Below are 21,822 nucleotides of genomic sequence, written 5' to 3' on the forward strand. Positions count from 1 at the left end.
GGCAGAATGACCCACTACACGCTTGACATCACACAGTGCACGGCTCATCCAGGTCTACACAGACACACAAAGCACGACAGGGCTGCTGAACAGCTGGGTCAGGTCACAATCTGTGGAGCCACACTGCCAAAACATCCAACAGGACAGAATAAAACACTGTAAAGTATCAAAGTCTCACTACAAGACTGTCCAACCACAAGCTGGCTGGGAGGAGGCTAGGCCTTGTTTAGCTTGACAGACATTGATTTGTACTTCTCATTATAATCATGACATATAATGTCTAGTAAGGGTCCAGACAAATTGAATGATGGGGAAAAACACGGATTTCATTTCACGAGAAAAACAGCTGCCAAAATAAAACAAAATCTGTGATATTTGTATGAACTTTAATGGGCTTGCTTAAAATACTAAAATAATCACATAATTAAAACACTATGCTATGTATTTTGTGTAAACTTGCACTCTACCGTATGTCATCTCAAGAGCGGGTCTGGTGTACGTCTGACATAATTTACTCTGACAACCGTTTGTCATAAGTGTGCAATCTCACAAACAGACATGAAATTTATTGATTATAAAATTGACAACACGTAAATATATGGGGGGGGGGAGACCAAATGCTCCATTGCACAGCCAGATGTCAATATCCAGAAGCAAATATAAGACCCTTTTCACTCCCAGTTTTATTGTGAGTGTATAATTATGCAAAACATAATACTCAAAGCAAGCAGCTCAGAGTAGATGCCTTCTTCTACCAACACATAAAATGCAGCAGTGCGTGCAGTTGGGTCGGACTTTCCGCTTCTTCCTTCAGGGACAAAAAAAGCAACCGAAAGAAAAACATCTGTGAAAGAGGGGTGAAATAATTCTCTCAACCAATGTCACTCCATTGTTTATTTAACCTTTCCTTTGAAGTTGGTGCTTTATAATAAGGTACTCTGCACCTCAGCTTTCTATCAGTGCAATGCATGGTGTTACATCCTGCAAAAAAAAAGACTACTTGAAAGCACAATTTACACATTATCTCTCTTGTATTGGGAGACCAAGCAAGGGACGGGCTACAAATAAACTCCAGCATCTGCTAGCTATGGGACTAAACCTAAGCACATGCAAAGTGATGACAAGTCGCTGCTTAAAGTGCAAACTTTACCACAGAGCTTGTGAGACTGCACTCAGAATATATGGATTCAATATACATCTAAGAATGTTCAATATATTCCCAAGATGCAGACACTGCAGCTGAGAAAATTATTACGCTTTATTATCAGGACTCCCATTAAGTATAATTAAAACAAACATCCTGGTTATTAGTTATTACAGCTGAAATACACTGAAACCGCAGTACTGTGGGTGGGATCAAGTGTGATTTTCTCTGGTGAAAGTTGTCACTCAAGCTCAAAAAGCTACAATAGTTATGAGAAAAATCTAGTAGTGTGTACTTACACAATTTTGTGCATGCTTGTGTGGGTGTCTGTGGGTGTGCATGTGTGTACACATCTGTACAGCTTTATCTGCAAAGCAAACAGCATCCGTGGTCTTTGAATGAATCAAAAAAAAGTTGCATCATAGCCAAGCAATGGGCGATGCATTGAGGAGAAGGAGAGTTAAGTGTTGCTATCATAGTGTTAACCGGAGAGGCTACCCAGAGCTATTTAGCCAACAAGAGAACAAGCACTGCAAACCAAGCAGAAGAACTGCCTGGAGCAAGAGAGACGACTGTATGTCTGTGTGTGTACATGTGTGTTGGGTAGTCCACTGACACCGCAACACTGCTCTCTTTATGTATCTAACTAGAGTTCTGAGTTAGAAAACGTGCTCTGAAAGGGCTCCGATATGACAGACACTAACCTCAGAGAGCACCACACCAGTACTGTATATTATTAACACAAGTGATCCAGTTATAGTGGGTGGGGAGCAAATAAAGACTTGCTCTTGGTCCTTCCATCCTTGTCAAGTGATGTGTGAGGAGAAACTGGTGCATGAGGTGATGCTGAGTTGGCAATGACAAAAACAAAAGGTTTCTACATACATTCATCTCTTCCTCCATCCCTCAATCCATCATTCAATCTATCCCTCTGGAGAAAAGCATGCATGTCACAGACAAATTAGCCTAATTGAGCACTTGAGTGTTTGTAGCAGTGACAACAATCACTCCGATGTGAGTTTAAAATCTGCACATCATAGTTTGATTTCAGTGTGAACTTGGACTTTGTGTGTCAGACTCTGCATGGTTGCTCTTTCTTCCCAATATCCCCATTAATCTGGTTTGGCACAGGCCATCTGTAGCTGACATCAGGAAATCACTGCTCACATGGCGTCCGTGTGTCTGTGTTAGTCTGTCACAGAAATGCTGCGGGGGGAAAGGAATGAGCAGTGGCTCGCATTATTTTTCTCACTTGATTAAAACAAATTTTAAATTTTTAAATGAAAAAAATAGTAATTTGTATTTGAACCAGAGAAGCGTTGTGGTCGAACTCTCTCATAGGAGCTTCTTTAATTTTCTCCTATGGGAGTCAATCATTGCAGCAGCTTCAGCAACTGGTTCTGACTGCAAACTGGTAAAATACAGACGTTTGGACAGAGGCTGTCAGCGTCAAAAGCAATGCAAAAAGCGCCATTCATTTTGTTTGTAGAATGCACCAGGGAGAGCAGAAGCTACGCGACTACGGTTGGTGGGGGGCAGGAATAGGGGGGAAAATCAATACAGCATAGTATCGCAATATTTTAAGTGGCAATGTGTTTCAATATACAGGAGCCAAGTTTCAATCTTTTATTACATAGGTGTTGGTCAATTTCTCTGCTTCACAATCCCATTTTCCAGCAATAACATTGAAGTGATATTAACATTGGAAATGTTTCTTTTTTAGATAAAACAGATGAACAAAGTTTCCTTTTGTGGACAACATTTGAAATTGGGAAAAATTAGAAGTTGGAAAGGTTATAAATTGCAATATGTTGCAGAATATTGCAATATGTTTAAAATCGCAATATATTGTATCATGTCATAAGTATCGTGATGATATCGTATCGGGAGGTGTCTGGTGATTCCCACCCCTATTGGGGGGGGGGGTCAAACAATACAGGACTTTTACCCAGGAGACCGGGGATCGTGTCCCGAGTGTTTCCTAAACCCAACCGTCGCTTTCTTCTTTTCCAAAACCCAACCGTCCCTTTGTCATGGAAACGTAAGCCCACCCACAACCTTTTCCTTAATCTAACTCCGTCAAAATTGACGCAAATAGTCCCGACCAAGTGCCTTTAGATAAAATGCGTTTAGATATGACGCTAAAGGTGACTTTTAGCGTCAATAACACCACCAAGGGCACCTGACCAGGCGTCCTTACGTTATGCGATGGGGAGTGAGAATAAAAACTGAGTACTCTTTAACTGAGTTATCAACAGTGTTTTGTAATATTTCCCAAAGGAGCTCTCGGAAATCTGTACACATAATGAGAACAAGAAATAACAGCGGTAGCATCTGTAACCCAGGATGTTTATATGATGTTTGCCAAAATAAAACTACTGTTAATAAGACTGATCTTCTAGCTTTATTATCTCAATGCAATAAAGTATATGACATCGGAAACATGTAGGTGAATCAATACCTGTGAATAATGATATCACTATATCTACTGACTCACATATGCCATTCCTGCTGTGTATGAAGAAAGTGATGGCAGTGGATGAACAGCCTATATTGCTTTTCTTTTCTCCCTCCTGTTGTGCTTCTGTCATAACCCAGCACAAGGGCAGCCTTGTTTAGGGCTGATAAATAGCCAACTTCACCCTCCTCTGCTTCCCTTTCATAGGAAATAAAGCTATGATGGTGCTGAAACCTCCCCACTGAGCCTGCTGGGTCAATCTCATACCATTACAGTATAGTCAGAATGTCTGCTTCATTTCAGTTCAGATGTGATAAGTATGAGACTGAAAATGTTCGCAAGGGTCATTAAACTTCAGCTAGTGATTGATTAAATGACAGTTGATTTTCTGTCTATACCATCTTCCATGAAATAAGACTCAGTCCAGTCCAGGTTAAGTATGCCAACTCCCCTGTTAAAATGCTCCCACTCAGATGAACTCTTTACATTTGAGAGCTGACTAATGGAGACATTTTACTCTAAATCTTTCTGCAATTGCAAACAACTGTTGTCATTCATATATCTTGCACCTGCTGGTAAGCTTCATATTTACTGCAGAAACATGGGACTGGTATTGATATTTTCAACCAACTCTCTGCAAGAAAGTGAATACAGTTTTATTCAGCATTCAGCCTTTTTCCCGAAATGTCAAACTATTATATAAAAAAATCCCTGTCACGTATGTAAACATTTCCAAATACACCAAAGCAGCTTCATTTAACTTGAGAAAAAACACTTTTGTCCTCTTGCTATGTTTTGACCTGAAGAAGTAATATCGGAAGCATGATTTTTTTTTTGCCTAAACTTAAAGTATTGGCAAATAAAACAAAAGCTCAGGAACTGCTCTGATCTTTCAAATTTGGCGAAGAGCAGAAACAAGGTTTGCAGAGAGAAGGGAACTGAAGTCGTCACTGGGGCTGGAGTATTGTACTGTGTGTGTCCGTACACTACTAAACAAACACTTCTACTAATCAAATTAAACCCCTTTTAATTTTTAATTTATAATGTTATAACATCTTATTTCGATCATTAAGATACTTGATTGTGAAAACCAGCTTTTTATTTGCCTGCAAGAATACCAAAGATTTACAGTGAAACCTAGATAGATAGAAATTTGTTGGTATCAAAACCAGTCAGAACAGGTGTTTCACAGTCTGAGAGACTAGTTCGAAGACTTTCTTTAACTGAGCTAAGACAGGCTATTCACTGTTTTACATAGGTTCAAACTGCAAAGACATTAAAATGACCATGACCTTCTGTAGGTGGGGAAAAAATATCCTACACACCAATCTATTTCTTTGAAGTGGCTATATATACATCGATCAGTTTGGGCTGATTCTAGCAGCCGCTTTTTTACAGTGCTGTATTGCCCACTGTGGATTACTGAGTTAGTGTTACTGTGAGGTCATATAGTTGTGATGAGTGTTTTGCTCAGACAGAAACTCATTAATTTACAATATATAATTTGTATATGCATTGTTGCATTTCAAGCGTTTCTTACAGTAACTTAGCCTACTTTGGATGTTGTGAGTTAAACCGGGTATCACTGTGTCACGGGCCAAAGCATTAAGGGTTTTTTGTAGGAACCAATCATAACTTAGATTCATATAGCGCATTTTAGAGCCTGACCGATATATTGGAAAGCCGATATTATCAACAAGCCGATATTTTTGACCAATATTAGGCATTTGCAGATCTATCAGCCTCCGCATTTATAAAGACAGATTAAAAAAACTTAAAAAAACTGGACAAACACTCATAACATAGTTTTTTAAATATATATTGGCTAAAATATCTGAATATTGGATTTTTACTTTTTTTGAATTTATATATAACCAGTATAGCACATTTCATGAAACCCATGGACGCTTTACACAGGGGGACAGGGGAAAAGAAAATAGTAGGCCACCGCAAACAGAATGAAAAGAAATTTAAAAAATGGGGGTTAAAAGAAAGGAAGAAAATGTAATGCTGGCTACTGACGTACAATCACATCGTGCATTGTAAAGACAGGCTTTTCCGGTGTTACAAAGAAATCCGTGACCCATCAGAATATGTTGCTGTAGAGCTGTTCTAGCTGCCGCATTACTTTAAGTGGAAAAAAAGAAATAAAAAAATCAGACCCAGGAAAAGGCATTAATAAAAGCTCTTTTCACTGTTAGTCTGGTTTGCTGTTACAGGTCGTTTATAATCATTATTGAAAAATGACAAAGTACATATAGTCACTTTAAGAACCAGGCAGGCCATAGAAATAATATCTCTAGTGGGTAAAGGAAACTTATTTAATGGTGTCACAGCACTTCTCATGTACTAGGAACTGGACATTTCTGAGCAGTGTGGTCTCTCTGAGTTTTTTATCCAGGATCGACTCTTTCCGCAGTGGCATTAACCATCCTGGGTTTCACTCAAGTCTGAGCTGTGTCTCTACATGCATATACTAATAGAGTTTACATCAAAGATTTCCCTCCCTCTGTGACAGCCAAAGAGATACACTCAAACTATCCCTCTCTCGCCTCCCTCTTCTTAACCTACTGCTATTTTCTCTCTCTTTATCTGGGTCCCTCCTCTCTCTCTCTTTCTCTCTACTTCCCACCTCCAGCAGTGTTGGTAGCCGAGTGTCACCTTGCTCTGCGCTCAGTGGCCTATGGCTACATGATGATTTATAGCTGAGAAAAGCAGGGTTTTGGGAGATGAAGTTGGTGGATCGCTGGATTTAAAATCACCTGTGGCGGTGCATGAAAGCCATGATGAATAAATGTATTATTTGCACGTCAATCAAAATGATCTTTTTCCAGCATACAGTAAGGTTTAGATGCATCCAGAGGCTCGGGGCTAATTCATATTCTTCTAATAATCTTTTTTTACTCTGTTCAACACTGATGTCTATTAGAATGAAGATGCAAGGAAGGAGGTAGACAGCTCACTCTCAAAAAAGCCTAAAGATGCCCTCAAAAATCCTTTTTTTTTTAAATGTACAAAATCAGGTGGTAGTATTAGTTTTTGTTAAGGTTTTAAAATGTGCAGTTCATTCACAATTGTAAGAAAAAATCAAACAAACATTTTGAACAAACCAATCTGTTGGTAAACTCAAATGCATCTTTGTTTCCATGACTTTCATGATTTATAGTTTGTTGGCTAACAGCTGCAGCCCATTGTGTAGAAATCCTTAAGGAAAAAACATCTGGTATAAAGAAGGAAGTCCATTGAATGGTAAAAAATGGTGTGGTCTGAACAGAAAAGCCTCATTCTCTCTGTTCTTTTTTTTAAGGAGCAGTGCACAAGGAGAGTGTACGTGTGTAAAAATCAAGACCACTGACATTAGAAATGTAGAGAGTAAGAATGGACCAGGACAGTAATGATACCATCTCTGTCTCTCTTACCTGCAAATTCTAATATATCTACTAATTTAAATGAGTGTTTTATTAGCTGATAAGGTTAGCCAGGAGCAGGTTCATGTTTTGTATGCTAATATGCATTTATTATTTATGAATAAAATCATATATATCAACAGCAGTGGTAACCCCTGTGATGTGTGGCTATCAGTAAGGAGCCGCTCCCTACAGCTCACTGAATAAGAGTTGGAGGCCGCATATAAAACAGGTTGTGACTCCTGGACATTTACAGTAGTGACAGTGAAGATCTGGAATTGTCTGTTACACGGTAAAAAAAAGTCTCACTCTGAAGACTCTTTATAGTCTATTGTTAACTAAATGATTCCATTAAACCTAACCACAACACATTTTGCCTATTGAGATGTCAATAGTGAATATGAGTGTAAATGTTTTCACATGATTATTTGGTTTGATACTAATCCTTTATCACTCCTTATGTATTTGAACTAAAACAGCATAAGTGAGTAACTTGTGGCCAAAACAGCTCAGCTACCAGTTGTCCGTAAGCATACGGTATGAGTCATAGAACAGTAAGTCACACAGACAGATTGTGCTTTGCTCTCCATCTGAGTCTGTTCATATGTCAGTGATATCACAGCTACATAATGTTGCTCTGCCATCTCCCAGTGACCGTGTTGTCTGTGGTGAAAAACTGGAAGTCGGTTGATTGGGACATTTATTTAGTGTTTTTAGTTATTGCCGGACAGTTAAACACAAAAATGTGACCAGTATTGTCCTTTACGTCTGATGATATACATATTTTTTACTCTACAAATCCTATGAAAAGCCATCAATACATTTTTACTTTTAACAAGTGCTGGCTGTGTAGAAAAAGCCTGATATATCATATTCCTCTGTGCCATATGCCTCCATTGTTGTCCAAACAAATACACACTGAGTTAAACTGTTGCCCTATGCAAAAATGTTCCTTCATTATCATGAACACACGTTTAGATCATTTTGAATAAATCCCATATACACCTTCCTGCTGCCGTAAATACTCCCTAGAGTATCAAATTATTATTTATTCCTGATTGAGTAATGTTTGCTTAAGTTAGAAAGTATTGACAGACACATTGTTGGATTTTGGTGTTTTTATGGGATTTATTGAAAATAAAAACACCAGCCTTTTCCTTTAAAAAGTAGGTACGTGTCATAATGCAGAAGCGTATAACCCATGCTGTTTTATAGAGGCATCTTATGAACTTTGACTGAAGAGCCAATATTTGTTTCTCTACAGCACTCCTCTAACCCATAATGTGCTGCACAGCATCAGTCCATACTGCTGGCTGAGTTCAACTTTCATGGACCCCATGGGCTTGGTTCTGGTTGGACTGAATTTCTACTAACAATTTGTTTTCACAATTTGCTCTCACAATTGGTTCACAAATTTGGCGAGAAATTGTGGTAAAAGGCAATTTGCAGTTAAGACTGGGGTCGGGAAAAAGCTACATCAGTTCACTTTTTTTTCCCATACTGTGTTGGCTGTCCTCTCCTCGATCAGGATATTGCAAAGCTGTACCAATGGCCCAGTTCCCTGCATGAGGCGACAATAGCGTCACCATGCAGTAATGAATCAAATTAAGTGGAATGTCAGCTAGGCTAACAGAGCTCTCCTTCTCCTCCCAGCATGAAAAGGAAGCGTTTCATGGCCCCAATTTGTCTCTCCCTGCCCTCGCTGGCACATATTTTTACGTTTCATCTAAATAAAAAATGTGTAAAGATATGCTACTGGCAAAGACGTGAGTAGAAGAAGTAAAAGTCCAATTGGAAATGTAGAATATTTATTCATGTCTAGAGTCAGAGCTAGAGCTAAGGGTTTGATTGGTCTAGTGTGTGGCCTTACCTTTCGGTTTGATGTACATACATGCGATAACATAAGTTATATCCCAAGGGGGCCGCACCTCTACTTCTTTCTTACACTCTCTACTTCCCTCTCTCCAGTGAAGATTAAAGTACGTAATGGTAATATGAAAGGAGAGTGAGGCTTTTACTCTGACAGAAGAAAGAGAACGACACAGCAATATGCTGATGATATGGTGATGAGCAAGACAGAAGATGAAAGTGTACGAGGAGAGAGAGAGAGACAGAGAGAAAGAAAGAGGGAGCAATGTTTTTGAATGAATAAATATGCAGTGAGGCTTGTGTATAAGTGTGTAAGAGACAGCTTTTGTGTGCCTACTAGCATACTAACAATGATATACTATATACTCACAGTACACAGTATAATAACGCGATGCATAAAAAAGGGCAGCTGTCTTGGTTTTGTAATACAAATAATCAACCTTCTAAGCAGGGGCTAAATCCTGGATAGAAAAATCTTATAATATAAAGAGAAAAAAGGGAAGTAGAGTGGGGTGGTAGAGAGAGAGATGGTAGAGAGAGAGGAAAGAAGACAGAAAAAAAGCAAGACAGTGGGATTATCTCTGGCCTTTCAATGTGGTTTTAATCCATACTTCACAATATTGTTGCCCAGAGCGAGGAGAGCATAAATCTGCTTTTTGACAGTCCATATGAAGGAACACTTAGCAGACAAATGGATAGGAGGGAACAGAGGATATTACTCTATAGTACATGGAAATCTGTCTCTCTCGATAGATATGTATGCATGTTACTATATGATTCAATGGGTAAAAAAGTGCAACAAGTATACATGAAAACTGTGTTTAAACTGTGTATTAAAATGTAACACCCTCCAAGATAAAATAATTTAAATTCATGATTGTCTTTACTGCCTTAGCTAATAAGATTATGTCATATCTGTCTACGTCTTTAAACTGAAGACAGTGAACTGGGGTTTACCACTGCAACAACAATCCTCTCCCATTCAAGGGCCATCTAAGAATCAACCCCACTGATAATTTGTCTTCGCCCTCCTGCTATGACATCCTCACTGCAAGGCTCTGTACCATTTTCAAAAACATGTGGCTCAAGCCATTGAATTACAAAGAGCGCTGTGATGAGAAAGAGGGTCTATTTGCATCGCCAGTCGCTAACTAAAAAGGTGTATCCAATGTCTTGAGGGCGCTGGGAGAAGATGAATAAGAGAAGCGGCATAAGACTGGCTCTATATATAGCAGGTAATCTGTCATCTCATTTTTGTCATCTCCCTTCCCCTCGTTTTTGCTTTGAGGAATGAGGGATTGATGTTCAGAAGATCAGAGCAAGTAAGTAGGGACTCTTGGAGGCTTGAAGAGGGAAAGAAAATAAGGAGAGAAAGCGGTGTGTGTGTGTGTGGCGAGGAGGAAGGTAGGAGTATTCGCTGAGCGACTGATGAGTGCTGTTTTTAAAGACCTAGTTGGAGCTGGCCAAAGTCCAAGCCAAAAGGTTTTAGAGCTTTTAGAGCTATAATGAAAAATAAAAGCTATACATCTAAGACTTTAGTTACAAAAGATTTCCGCCGATTCCCATCGTACACTTCAAAAGTTTAATTTCCTGTCGACCTGCAACACCACTGCTGCTTGGAGTCAGATATTTCTAAAGTGGATATTGTTTGAATGTCCTGTCAGATCTGACAGTTTGGTATTCCCTGGCAAGAAGATCAGTTGGAGACAAATATGCCTTGTTCTCACTCACAAACACACACACACACACACGAGGTGTTATGAAAAAAAAATGGGAACAAACAGCAGTAGAATGACAGGGGGAAGTATGGTAAAAAAAAATATATATATATTTAAAAAAACAGGAAAGGATCACACAAGGAAAATGTAACAGGACAAAGGCACAAATAGAAGATGCTCACATCATAGAAATAAAATGGACCATTTGGTTCACATGCATGCTTGCACACCTCACACACCTGGGGAGATGAAACTGGAACATCAGTGAGGTTTGGGAAGCCGAATTTTTCCCCGCTGTGCGAGTCCCAACTAAAGCAGCAACTTTTTGCAGAAAGAAAATCCTCTGCTCTCAATCCAGAAATTCTGATGATGGTAAAGCCTGCAGGCATCCACTTATACATATGGGAGAGAGGGGGATCATTAGAATAACTCAACCATTGGTAGATAGTTAGCAAGCTAGCTCCATCTAGAAACACTTTCCCTGAATAATTCACAGAGGTGTAAATAAAATATATCCAGTGGCCTTCACCTAAAAGTAGTAACAAGAAAGCTGGTATGCTGAGTAATGAGTTATTCTCTATCAGATGAGTTCAGATCTGACATGCAAGATGTGTAATATAAAAGACCTTACCTTAAAATTCAGTTATTCACATTGATATTCAAGGAGGGGGCTGTGTTGCTTGATTTTGAACAGAATATTTCATTTTTATAGCTGTATTCAATATGACAGTAAAACATGCTCTCTCTCAAATTTTTTTTCTTTCAAGACTGAAGTAAAATAATCACAGCAGTGATTGCAATAGTGTCCAAAAGTGTACTCTCAAAAAAATGAAATAATAACCGGTGGGTGTTCGGCAGATGGATTATGACAATCACTCCAGGTGGTCGGAGTATGGATTGTGTGTTGCTATGCTGGCTGAAGGGTGCTGCCTCTGGCACACAAAAAAAAAATTTATTTCCAAAAGGTCAATCAATGAGAAAACTGCCTCATTTCCACTGACCAGCTTTGTATTTCTGAAATTATGCAATAATAGGTCTTGAATGGGTTTAATGAGATTGTGAATCTTCCTCAGCACAAGCTGTACAGTAGCAGACCATGCCCTTCTTCAATTCATATTTAAAAAGCACTATACTTTTTATGGAACATATAGAGCTGTTATTTAAAGACATTGAGGGCCCTATCTTGCACCTAGCGCAATTGACTTTGTAAACTGACGTATGTATCATTCCTTTTTGCACCCAACGCACAGCAGACTTTCTTCCACAGACTCACGTCCGTAAATTAGGGAATGACCTTGCGCTCCCAGTGGCGGTTCTGCAAAAAGAGAAGGCGTGTTCCGGCGCAAACATTCCTTGGTGCTATTTTGAATTTCAGAAAACAATTCCACCACAAACCAGGAAAACCCTATAGTCTAAAGTTAGTGGCACGCCATTCAGATGCTATTTTAAGGGTGCTTGCTTTTAGTGACATTTCTTTATTTACATTTCATTAAAAAGAAAAATCAACAGCAGGCTCCTGGCGTGCGCCCATGGATATATTAAGAGCGTGCACCTAGCAAATCCACCATTATAATAGCAATCTGCCATGGAACAAGCGTGCCTGCTTTTAAAGGGAATGTGAAATAACATTCTGATTGGTTCATTGCACGTCACACCCAAACCACACCTATGAGTAAAGTAGCTACTTCAGACCAACCCTTTTTAGATTTGCGTCGGGCGCAAGTCATTTATCCCACCGGTATAATAGCTACAGCGCCCGAGATCCGCCCACAAAGCTACTTGCGTTTCAGATCATCAAAACAGGGCCCTGTGTATTTCTTTCGTTTGAATGAGTCAGATTTCAGAGAATAGTCTCCATTCTGTCTGTAGACCATTATTTCAGAACCTTGTTTTCACATCTTTGCAGTCTCCTTGGTGTCCAAATGCCAAGGTTGAGAAACTTAAGATGCTTCCTGGTTGAGCCTTTAGAGACAGACATCTAAGGACAGCTGCTTACCCCTCTTCCCTCCCTCTTGCACTCCTTGCCTCCTTCTTTCTGTCAATCAGAGACAAACTAAACTCTCCTCTTCCCACCTGTCCAAACTCACTAGATCCCCTCCCCCACTTTTGTTTTCTGTCCTCATAAAGCACTCTTACTCCCCTCTTCTTCCATACATAACTTTTCTTTCATTTACTCACAATAATTGTATTGAGGGAAATGGTATAGTATCAGATAGTCAGCGAGATAGGAAGGGTGTGTGTGTGTGTGTGTGTGTGTGTGTGTGTGTGTGTTTGTTATGTATCAGGAGTTTCCTCTTAGCTCCTATTACTCTGACACAACACTTTCTAAATTAGCTGCCTGACACTAACCATTGCCTAAGCCCAAGGCCTAACCTCACCCTTAGCCACAATCTGTACCTCACTTCATACACACCTCAGGTTGGAGCTCAAAAGATATTTCAATCTGAAAATAGAACTAAAAATATCAGATAAAAATTATCCAAATCTCACTGTAACATTGTTTTGTGTTGACAATCTACTGTGCAAATGTGAGTTTAGCTTATAAAAAAATATGTGCAACAGAAACAATACTGTATTGGTTAAAAAATAAAGATGTTAGTTTAAAAGACAGATAGCACCACAGTCACTGACCTTGTTGAAAACCAACACACGCTGTTATCACTTTGTCATGGTAACGCTAAATCCATACTAAATTGACGCTACCCTTTGAACCCAATTCAGTTGCATATCATGCAGGTCTTAGATACTTGAAGGTGTGATGATTAATGACAGTGTTGTCGGCGGTAACGAGCAGTGGGACTTTGGCTGTGCCCTTTTTCTTCCATTCCTGTGGCTGGCATCTGTCCACCTTATACATGTAGAGAGAAAGTAGTCCTATCTGTGGCTGGAGGGCAGAGCAGCTAGAGCTAACATATATTATATTCTTGGCACATCTTGAGAGAATACAGTGAAAGAGAATGGAGTAGAAGAGAAGGCAGTGTTAGATTCTGTGGTGTATTTAATCTGCAAAAATAGTGTAAAGTAGTAATAGTAGTGTGGTCAACATTGTCATTGGCGCACGTGTTCAAAAAACGGCCTGTCACTACACGTCTTTCGCGTTTCCTCTAGATGTAACAACAACTTGGTCAATGTTACAAATGCAGCACATACAGTAAAGTTCCTATTGTTAAAGGTCCCCCTACCGCTGTGTTTGCTTTCAACCCGTCACTTGTTCTCTCATTACCTGTTGCCTCGTGACGGGTCCAGATATTTAGTGTAGCGTGAACTAGGCATTAGCTAACTGGTGGTGGGTTTGTATCGAACAGATGGACATGTTTGGAAAAGTTTTAAATATTCTGATCTAACTCAACAAGAAAACAAGCATATTGCCAAGATTTCAAAGTCTTCCTTTAAGTTCACTACCTGTGGTCATATTTAGAGTTTTGCATAGTTTGTTTTTCCTATACGTGGAAAAATCATAGTATCACATTTCAAAATATAAAAGTCAGAAAGTTTACAAACTGTGTGTAAATAGTGTCATGAGGAGCTCCGGTGGAGTGCCAAATGTGAGGACAGTCAGTACAAGGACAGGTTAATTTAAATTGGACATCTGATCACACCCTTCAATAACTCCACTGTTAATTCCAAGTGGTGTTTGTTTCAACTTTAATTAGATTAGGATTTTACAAAATACATTCTTAGGTAAGAAGAGTCAGGGTTGCTTGTGTACTTTAAGATAGATTACATGTCACACTCGTGGAAGTCCTTTTTAGCACAGTAGTGAGCTTCTTGGAAAGGTGCGTGTATGAACTGTGGCATTACTCATACTGCACAGCCCTGACCTCTGTCTATGTCATAAACAGAGGCTTTGGAAACTTTGTGTGTGTGGAAAGGCGAGGTCGGAGGTCAGAAAGAGTATGAGAGGGAGTGAAAGTGAGAGAGAGATGAGTGACAGCCCAGCAAGAGTCATCCTGTGGCATGTTATCCTAGCACGTTGACGCACTGTGATGTTAACTGTACTCACTGCCGCACTGATTTCCCAAGACACATCATGTCAAAAACAAAATGCATTATTCTACTCCACAAAGCAGCCTCTCTGAGGTGTTTACTGCAGGAAACAAAGTAGTCAGCATTTAAAACTTACTTTTATTGGAGCTTGAACTTGTGAGGTTCTTTGGTGTGGCATTATGGAAAGATCTGTCATGATAACTAAAACAAATACTGTCCAGTGTACGGTACATATAATATTTTATGTATCAAAAGGTATGTAAAGCCACCTTTTACCTTACTTTATGTTTATGTTTAGATTTATGCCATATTGGACATATACATGGTCAAACTGGGGCTGTCATCTTCTGCTGTAATAACAAGCTTTTAGCCATCATTCTGAGAAAGGGCAAAATTGTGTCTTGTAATACATCATATTAAAAATCAAAATATTTTTACACTTTTGAAGACACATGTAGGAGTTAATTGTTGACATAACCTTAGCTTTAGTATCTTAGAGTTATCAACTTATAATTGATTCAGGATTAAGATTACTACGCATTTGTGAACATGCATGCACTCATTCCTGTACAGTACCCATAATCAGTCTTTTACCCTGCATCAGCTCACCTTGTTACATTAGTCACATCCTTTAAATGTCCACTAAAAACTAATTTTTACAAACTTGCATTTTTGCAATAGGTGTTAGGCCCCTTTAACTTGATGTTTGTCTTTTTTTTACCCCTCTTTTTGAACAACGGGAGCCATCTCCGCAGCCCTTTACTCATCCATGCCTGCCACCCTATCACTCCATTGTCCTCAGATCATATTCTGTGAACTCTCATTACAGGAGTGGTAATAGACTCTTCAGCACTAAGATGCTCTTTATTATCCATCAACTGTGGACTACATTTCTAAGCTGATTAGCCAGGGCTGTCTTTTCAGAATTTCAATTAGTAGCATTTCGAATAGTCAAGCAGATTGCAAGCCTTATATTCATTACTGACATTCTTAGAGCACAATGTTCAATTAATCCAAACAATACATTGCAGCAGTGAGGATCCAGAAGAATGACATCATGGCAGATTTTATTATGGACTCACAGGGAAATATAGCTATTAACAGCAATCCAAAGCAATTTAAAGCTGTAGAGAGGCATGCAGTTTTAGAATAAATGGCCCAGCTGGCATCCATAGTACTGTCACACATATGCACACACAGAAAGTAAATGGTGTTCTTTAGAAAAACGACAGAAGAAAAAGGAAATATTTCAAACAGCATCTTCATTACCATTAAATGAAACCAAAACAAAATGGGCCTAGAGGACAACTTTAGCCTTCAGAGAGTCAAGATGCCTCAAGATGCTGGTGGTTTAACACAAGAGGATGTCTGTATTAGCTTTAGCTGTGGTTGAAGTTATCTTCATCTGCTTTTATATAACTGTCTGCTCTCAGAGGACTGTGAAATGATAAGAAATGATTTTGTCATTCTGAGTGGTGAAAAGCGAGGCTGGCACTTAAAAAGCTGTAACATAGATGCCCACCGGACAGTCAACACCTAATACTTAATCTCACTGGTCGACTGTTTCTGTTCATGTCATTTTCAGATAAGCTTGCAGAGGAAATGTCCTACATGGGGAAAGTTACATCCTGGAAAGAAGAGAGGAGGAAGTGGAAGAGGCGGAAATTGCGGGAGGAGAGAGGGTGGATAAGGTTGTGATTCCTAGTGCTAATGGATTTGGATCAGATGACGATATGATCAGTGCTGTGTGTATGTGTGTGTGTGTGTGTGTGTGTGTGTGTGTGTGTGTGTGTGTGTGTGTGTGTGTGTGTGTGTGTGTGTGTGTGTGTGTGTGTGTGTGTGTGTGTGTGTGTGCGTGCGTGCGTGTTATCACGTACATGTGGAGTGCATGGTTTGGTGATGTCATTAGCAGACGAGCCAAAATATGATGATCTCTGGGTATTATCGGTATCTGAGGTATCCGGCTTTGTCAAATACCCACTTGACACAGGAGTCACTGTTTTTTATCATTCTGTCTAACACACACACACACACACACACACACACACACGCAATTCAGTCATTGTTAATCCAACTCTGTGCGGGTACAGAAATGTGTTGTACATGGCTGACAACTATGTCACTGAGGTGCGGATGTCAAACCTGTCTGTATTTTGGTGGCTAATGTTGTCATTGCTGTGAGACACTCAGGGGCACACAGTGTATTGCAGAATAAACCTTGTACTCTACCCTTTACATGATGCACACTGAATGTCTCTTTATGGACATAATTTATGTTATAAATGCAAACATCTCTGCTCTAGGTGAAGTGTTGTTGTCATGTTCTCAATTGTATTCATTTGACAAAGAGCTCAGCCTCACTTAAAACATCAGTCTTAAAACATCAGTCAGAGAGGGGGGAAGAGGAAATGAGGGATACAATCAAAACACTTGAGGATTTCTGCAGTAGTTATGTACCATATGCCAGAGAACAACTGTATCTGAGCAGCTGGGAGTCAAGTGCCTTTTCCTAGGGCATGTTACTGCTACCTTTAAGGAGAATGAGAGCCATCTATAATTCAAATGAGATTTTCCAAGCAAGCAAATAATTGTTTTAAAGTTGGGATTTCAGTCACAAGCCCCTTTATCCTCTAAACTACTCATGCATTCAGATCACAAGTTAACTGTACAATGAATATGGATCAAGCTTATCTGTTTTGATTTCATTATGCATGAAGGGAGATAATCTAGGAGGTAAATAAAAGTATAGTGTTGAAGTGTTCAAAGATTTCTAATCAACAAGTCCCTGTTTCATTGCTATCTTCATTAATTAACTACTCCATCCTGTCCAAAGTATTGTGAAGCAGTGTGAATGAGCTGGCAGCCTGTAAGAGTGGAAAATGATATGCTACATTTTGTCAGCAGCATGGCCAGCACCAATTTGTTGGTTGTTGATTCTGGCCTTCATGTATCTGGTTGCACCAGCTACTTGTGAGTTTAAAAGTTAGCCAAGTCATAATGTAAGAGTTTAATAAGTGTAGATTTACACATTACTACATCAAAAAGTGGTACATATGTAGATTTTTTTAGTTAATATTTACCCCACTGTAGGGTGTAAGTAATACCATATATTGAAACTGAGCCAACTGACATGACAATAACCCTCAAACTATAAAAACATACTGGATTTGCCAATTACATTAAAATAAATGAATTGATATAGCCAGTTATGTAGTAAACATATAATTTAGGTAGGTTTAATGTATTATTTTCCTTTCTAAAATTGTTATTTTAGGATGTTATTTTACAGCTAAAGATGCTGAATTGACTTCCTGTTTAGATAGTTGATTGCTTTTGATTGGATGGTGCAACAGATGTTTCCTAGCAACTGATTTACATGGTACTATAGCCGAGACATTTCTTAACTTTGAATGGGGCAACTCAATTAAGTTAATCACTTGTTTGAAACTAGCTGCAGTTACTATGAGCTTAGGAAGGTCTGAACACACTAATATTTCCAAAAAATGGCTGATGAAAGCCTATCCTGAGGAACAGTTGTGCTCTATACATTCCTAGGGGGATAGGTTTTTCAGACTTTCAAATCAAAAACCAGAGGGTATATTCTGTGTTCATGAAACCCAGATAAGGATTTGACAGACTTGTGGAGATTGATTGCTGTGAGGGTATATATGTGTGGAAAGAGAGAGGGATAAAGAGAGAAACACTGAGGAGTTGAGTATGTAGTGTAGTCAGTGCAAGTGTTTAGTACCAGTATATATATATGTGGAAGTGAAGTCTTCCATTTTGACCTAGGTGGCTTCTCATAATAGAGTGTGTAGAGACATCCAGAGATGTAAAACAGAGAAAAAGCAAATGTTAAAAGAAGAGAAAAAAAAATCATAGAAAAGCGGATGGGAGGAAAAAGGAAGAGAACTGAAAAAGAATGAGCAGTCAGATTGGGATTGAGTGGTGGAAGGAGAGGGAAAGTAATGGAGATTGAGAGCCTGAATGGAAGAGGAAGTGTCATCACAATTAAAAGTTGCAGCTGAAAGGGGTCACTGTAAAATATAGCAAAAACAGGAAGAGGAAATGCAATAGGAAATAAACTAGAGAGATACTGAGCACTAAAACGTAGTAGCGGAGATAGCAGATGGTGGGGATTATTCTGGACTAAAATACTCTGGGCTCTAAAGAGGGAAGGCCGCAGACATAAACCGTTACAGACTCCATCTGCCAGAAATAGATCAAAAAGGGATAGGTCCACCATCGGCATAATGATCAACTGCTGCCTAGATGGCAAAACCCAAAACGGCAATCACTGTCACTCTAAACAGACTAAATACTTTGTCAAATGTAAGAATAAAATTATGATATTGTATTATTCTTGCAGTTTTAGTCAAATTAGGAGAGACATATTGTTGAGTCATTAGCTAAACACACTATATGCAAAAATACACACAGCATGGGTCATTTTAGGAAACTTATATCAATAACAAAAACGTAACTAAGCAAAGCAGCTAAGCAAGAATTACCATCTTTCATATGGCATTTGTGTCAAGACATAATTTTGTCTATGTCAATATACTATCAACAAATAGTTACATTCTTTATTTTGCATCAGGTGCATGTTTGCTGGAGTATTTCAGTATGTGTTTGTGTGTGATTATGACTGATACCATAAGACACCCATAATCCACATTTATGTTCCCCATGATTAGGATAACAGGCTGCGCTAACTATCTGTGTGTGCGCATGTGCACAGACTAGTCCACAAATCTGCCTAGTAATGCCTCTATATCCGTCCACACACACAACCTGAACACAAATAATTGCAAATATCTAATGCCAATCAAATCATTCCATAGAGAAAAAGCTAAGTGAATTAAAGACTTTGTTTTACCTTTCCCCGTGTGTAGATCAAACCTTGACCCTGCAAAAAAAAAAAAAAAAAGGAAACAATTACTGTTCTGAGTGTACAGTGTGCTGCTGCACTCATGAAGCAATTCAAACAAAGACAACATTAGTTTCTCTCTGTAGGCAGTCAGGACCCACACCATGCTTGGTTCCTGTAGGCAGCTTTCCTCAATACCTCTCTATAATTGCCTATTGAGTTGTGTCACTCAAGACTTCATGTTCTTGGAAAAGCAAGTAATTGTTTCACAAGATACATTTTGGTCTCAACATTAGTGTTTGCATGGCAACTTATTGACTTTATCTACTGTGTCTGAAAATTGTGTGTGTGTGTGTGTGTGTGTGTGTGTGTGTGTGTGTGTGTGTGTGTGTGTGTGTGTGTGTGTGTGTGTGTGTGTGTGTGTGTGTGTGTGTGTGTGTGTGTGTGTGTGTGTGTGTGTGTGTGTGTGTGTGTGTGTTCATGTGTTATTGACTAATTATCTACCCTGACAGGGGACAGTTAATTAAATCCTTCCATGGAACTAGGCATTAGTGTGCATGTTTGCATATCCACCAAAAAAGTCAACATCCACATAACGTGCACACACACATACTGTATGCACCTCTGTAACAGAGACAGACACAAAAAAAGCATTTCCATTACATGCCTTCACACACGCTCAGATACACCGGTTTTCAGATTGAAAACCAGCAATACATTTTGCATCATCACCTTGTCTTGTGAGCATTCATTCAAAAACATCGGACATCTTTCTGTCACCATCAGTTCCTTCACAATAGGAAATGTGCCCAAACTAAGCATCTCTCTCTGCCAGCCAAAATAAACTCAGATGGCAGCTGGATGTGCACCACTGACTTGCATATAACAGGCCGTCATTATTATTTTTACTGCTATTATCATTACAATTGGTAGCAATTAACCTATTTGACTTCTGCGTGTATGACAGCAAACAATGCTCCTAATTGTTCACTGGTACAGTATTAAAGAATAAAGTCTATTACAGACATTATTGCAAGCACACCAGATACATTGTTACAGTGCAAAATGTGATTAATCATTTCAGCTCCATGCTAAAAGCTTTGGTAATGCTCACTGGCCACACGGGACAAAACAGGAAATACTTTTTAGATATTTGCATAAGTTGTTTGCATCTTCATTTTGACACATAATAAATAATGGATTAATTGGGAATTTGAATGAATGTTGTATACGCCTCCCAGTGCCAAACTGTGCTCGCTAAGACTGCCAGTAGTAAAATCCCCAAAAGAAAAAAACGAAAAAAAATCCCAATTCTCCGAAGCTCTCTACCCTCAATTGCTGGTTTTCAGTCTTAAGCTGATGAACTGGAACCAACCAGCTCATGTCTGCTGGATCTAGACCTGTTGTCTAGTTGGTTTTACATCTGCTAACAGATGCTTGCTACACTGCTGCCTGATAACAGGATATGCTCAGTGGGATGGTCCAGCACAGGCTCCAGATATATTGGTAACGTTTTGATAAGCTACAGTGTGTGTTTGAGATTCTTTACCTTCCCTGAAAGTGCTTTAAATGCTATCATCAGTGATCAAAGCTTTTTGCTCTTTGGGTTTGGATGGGATTCCTTGACATGGCTTCTCCTTGGAAACCTTAATTTAGCTGTGTATTTCCATATGTTTCTAAATAAGAGTACATTCTCAAGACAACAGACTTACTTTAGCCAGATCACTGATTTACAAGACCAGGAAATAAGTAATATACTTTTTAATTTCATACAATCAATCTCTTATTTCATGGAGAACACTGCTTCATTGTCATGTAGTCCATTTACAAAACCGTGAAAGGGGAGACACTGGCACGATCTGTCCTATTCTGAACACCTTTGACTCTCTCAGGCTGAATAGAAACTGGTCACCCAGGCTACAGGAGCCCTGGATACAAAAGAAGCTGCTGTGGCATACAAATAAGCTTTACAATCTCCTTCTGACACACACACACACACACACACACACACACACACACACACACACACACACACACCACACACCACACACCACACACACAACACAACACACACACGCACAGCACGCACTAATGTTGTTCATGTGCAAGTTCATTCAGGGGCTTTCATCCAAAAATGTGTCCAAAATACTGTATATTGATTCACAGAATCAAATCTAATTTAGCCATACATACCCCTTTTATTTGTCCTTATGGTACCTATTTGACACAAGTAATGCCTAAGCATTGCTGTTTTGTGTTACCAATGCAAATACCATGTGGTAGAGGTTGCTTATAATATTGGAAACTGGTCATGCACTCACTCCTATTCCAGCCAGTTTATCTGTGACAAGATCAAATTCTACAGCAAC

The 21,822-nt window shown here is 39.2% G+C and overlaps 1 protein-coding gene across 2 annotated transcripts in view; it reads right to left on the bottom strand.

Annotated features, from left to right (window-relative positions):
• igsf11 (immunoglobulin superfamily member 11) overlaps positions 1-21,822 on the bottom strand; it is a 123,873-nt gene that overhangs the window by 51,583 nt on the left and 50,468 nt on the right. For both annotated transcript variants that reach the window (XM_032509914.1, XM_032509903.1), the window contains exon 2: positions 19,463-19,492. In XM_032509914.1, coding sequence (XP_032365805.1) covers positions 19,463-19,492 — 30 coding nt within the window. The remainder of the gene's footprint in view (positions 1-19,462; positions 19,493-21,822) is intronic.

The sequence above is a fragment of the Etheostoma spectabile genome, chromosome 3 (genome assembly GCF_008692095.1).
Source record: "Etheostoma spectabile isolate EspeVRDwgs_2016 chromosome 3, UIUC_Espe_1.0, whole genome shotgun sequence".
Classification (NCBI taxonomy): Eukaryota; Metazoa; Chordata; class Actinopteri; order Perciformes; family Percidae; genus Etheostoma; species Etheostoma spectabile.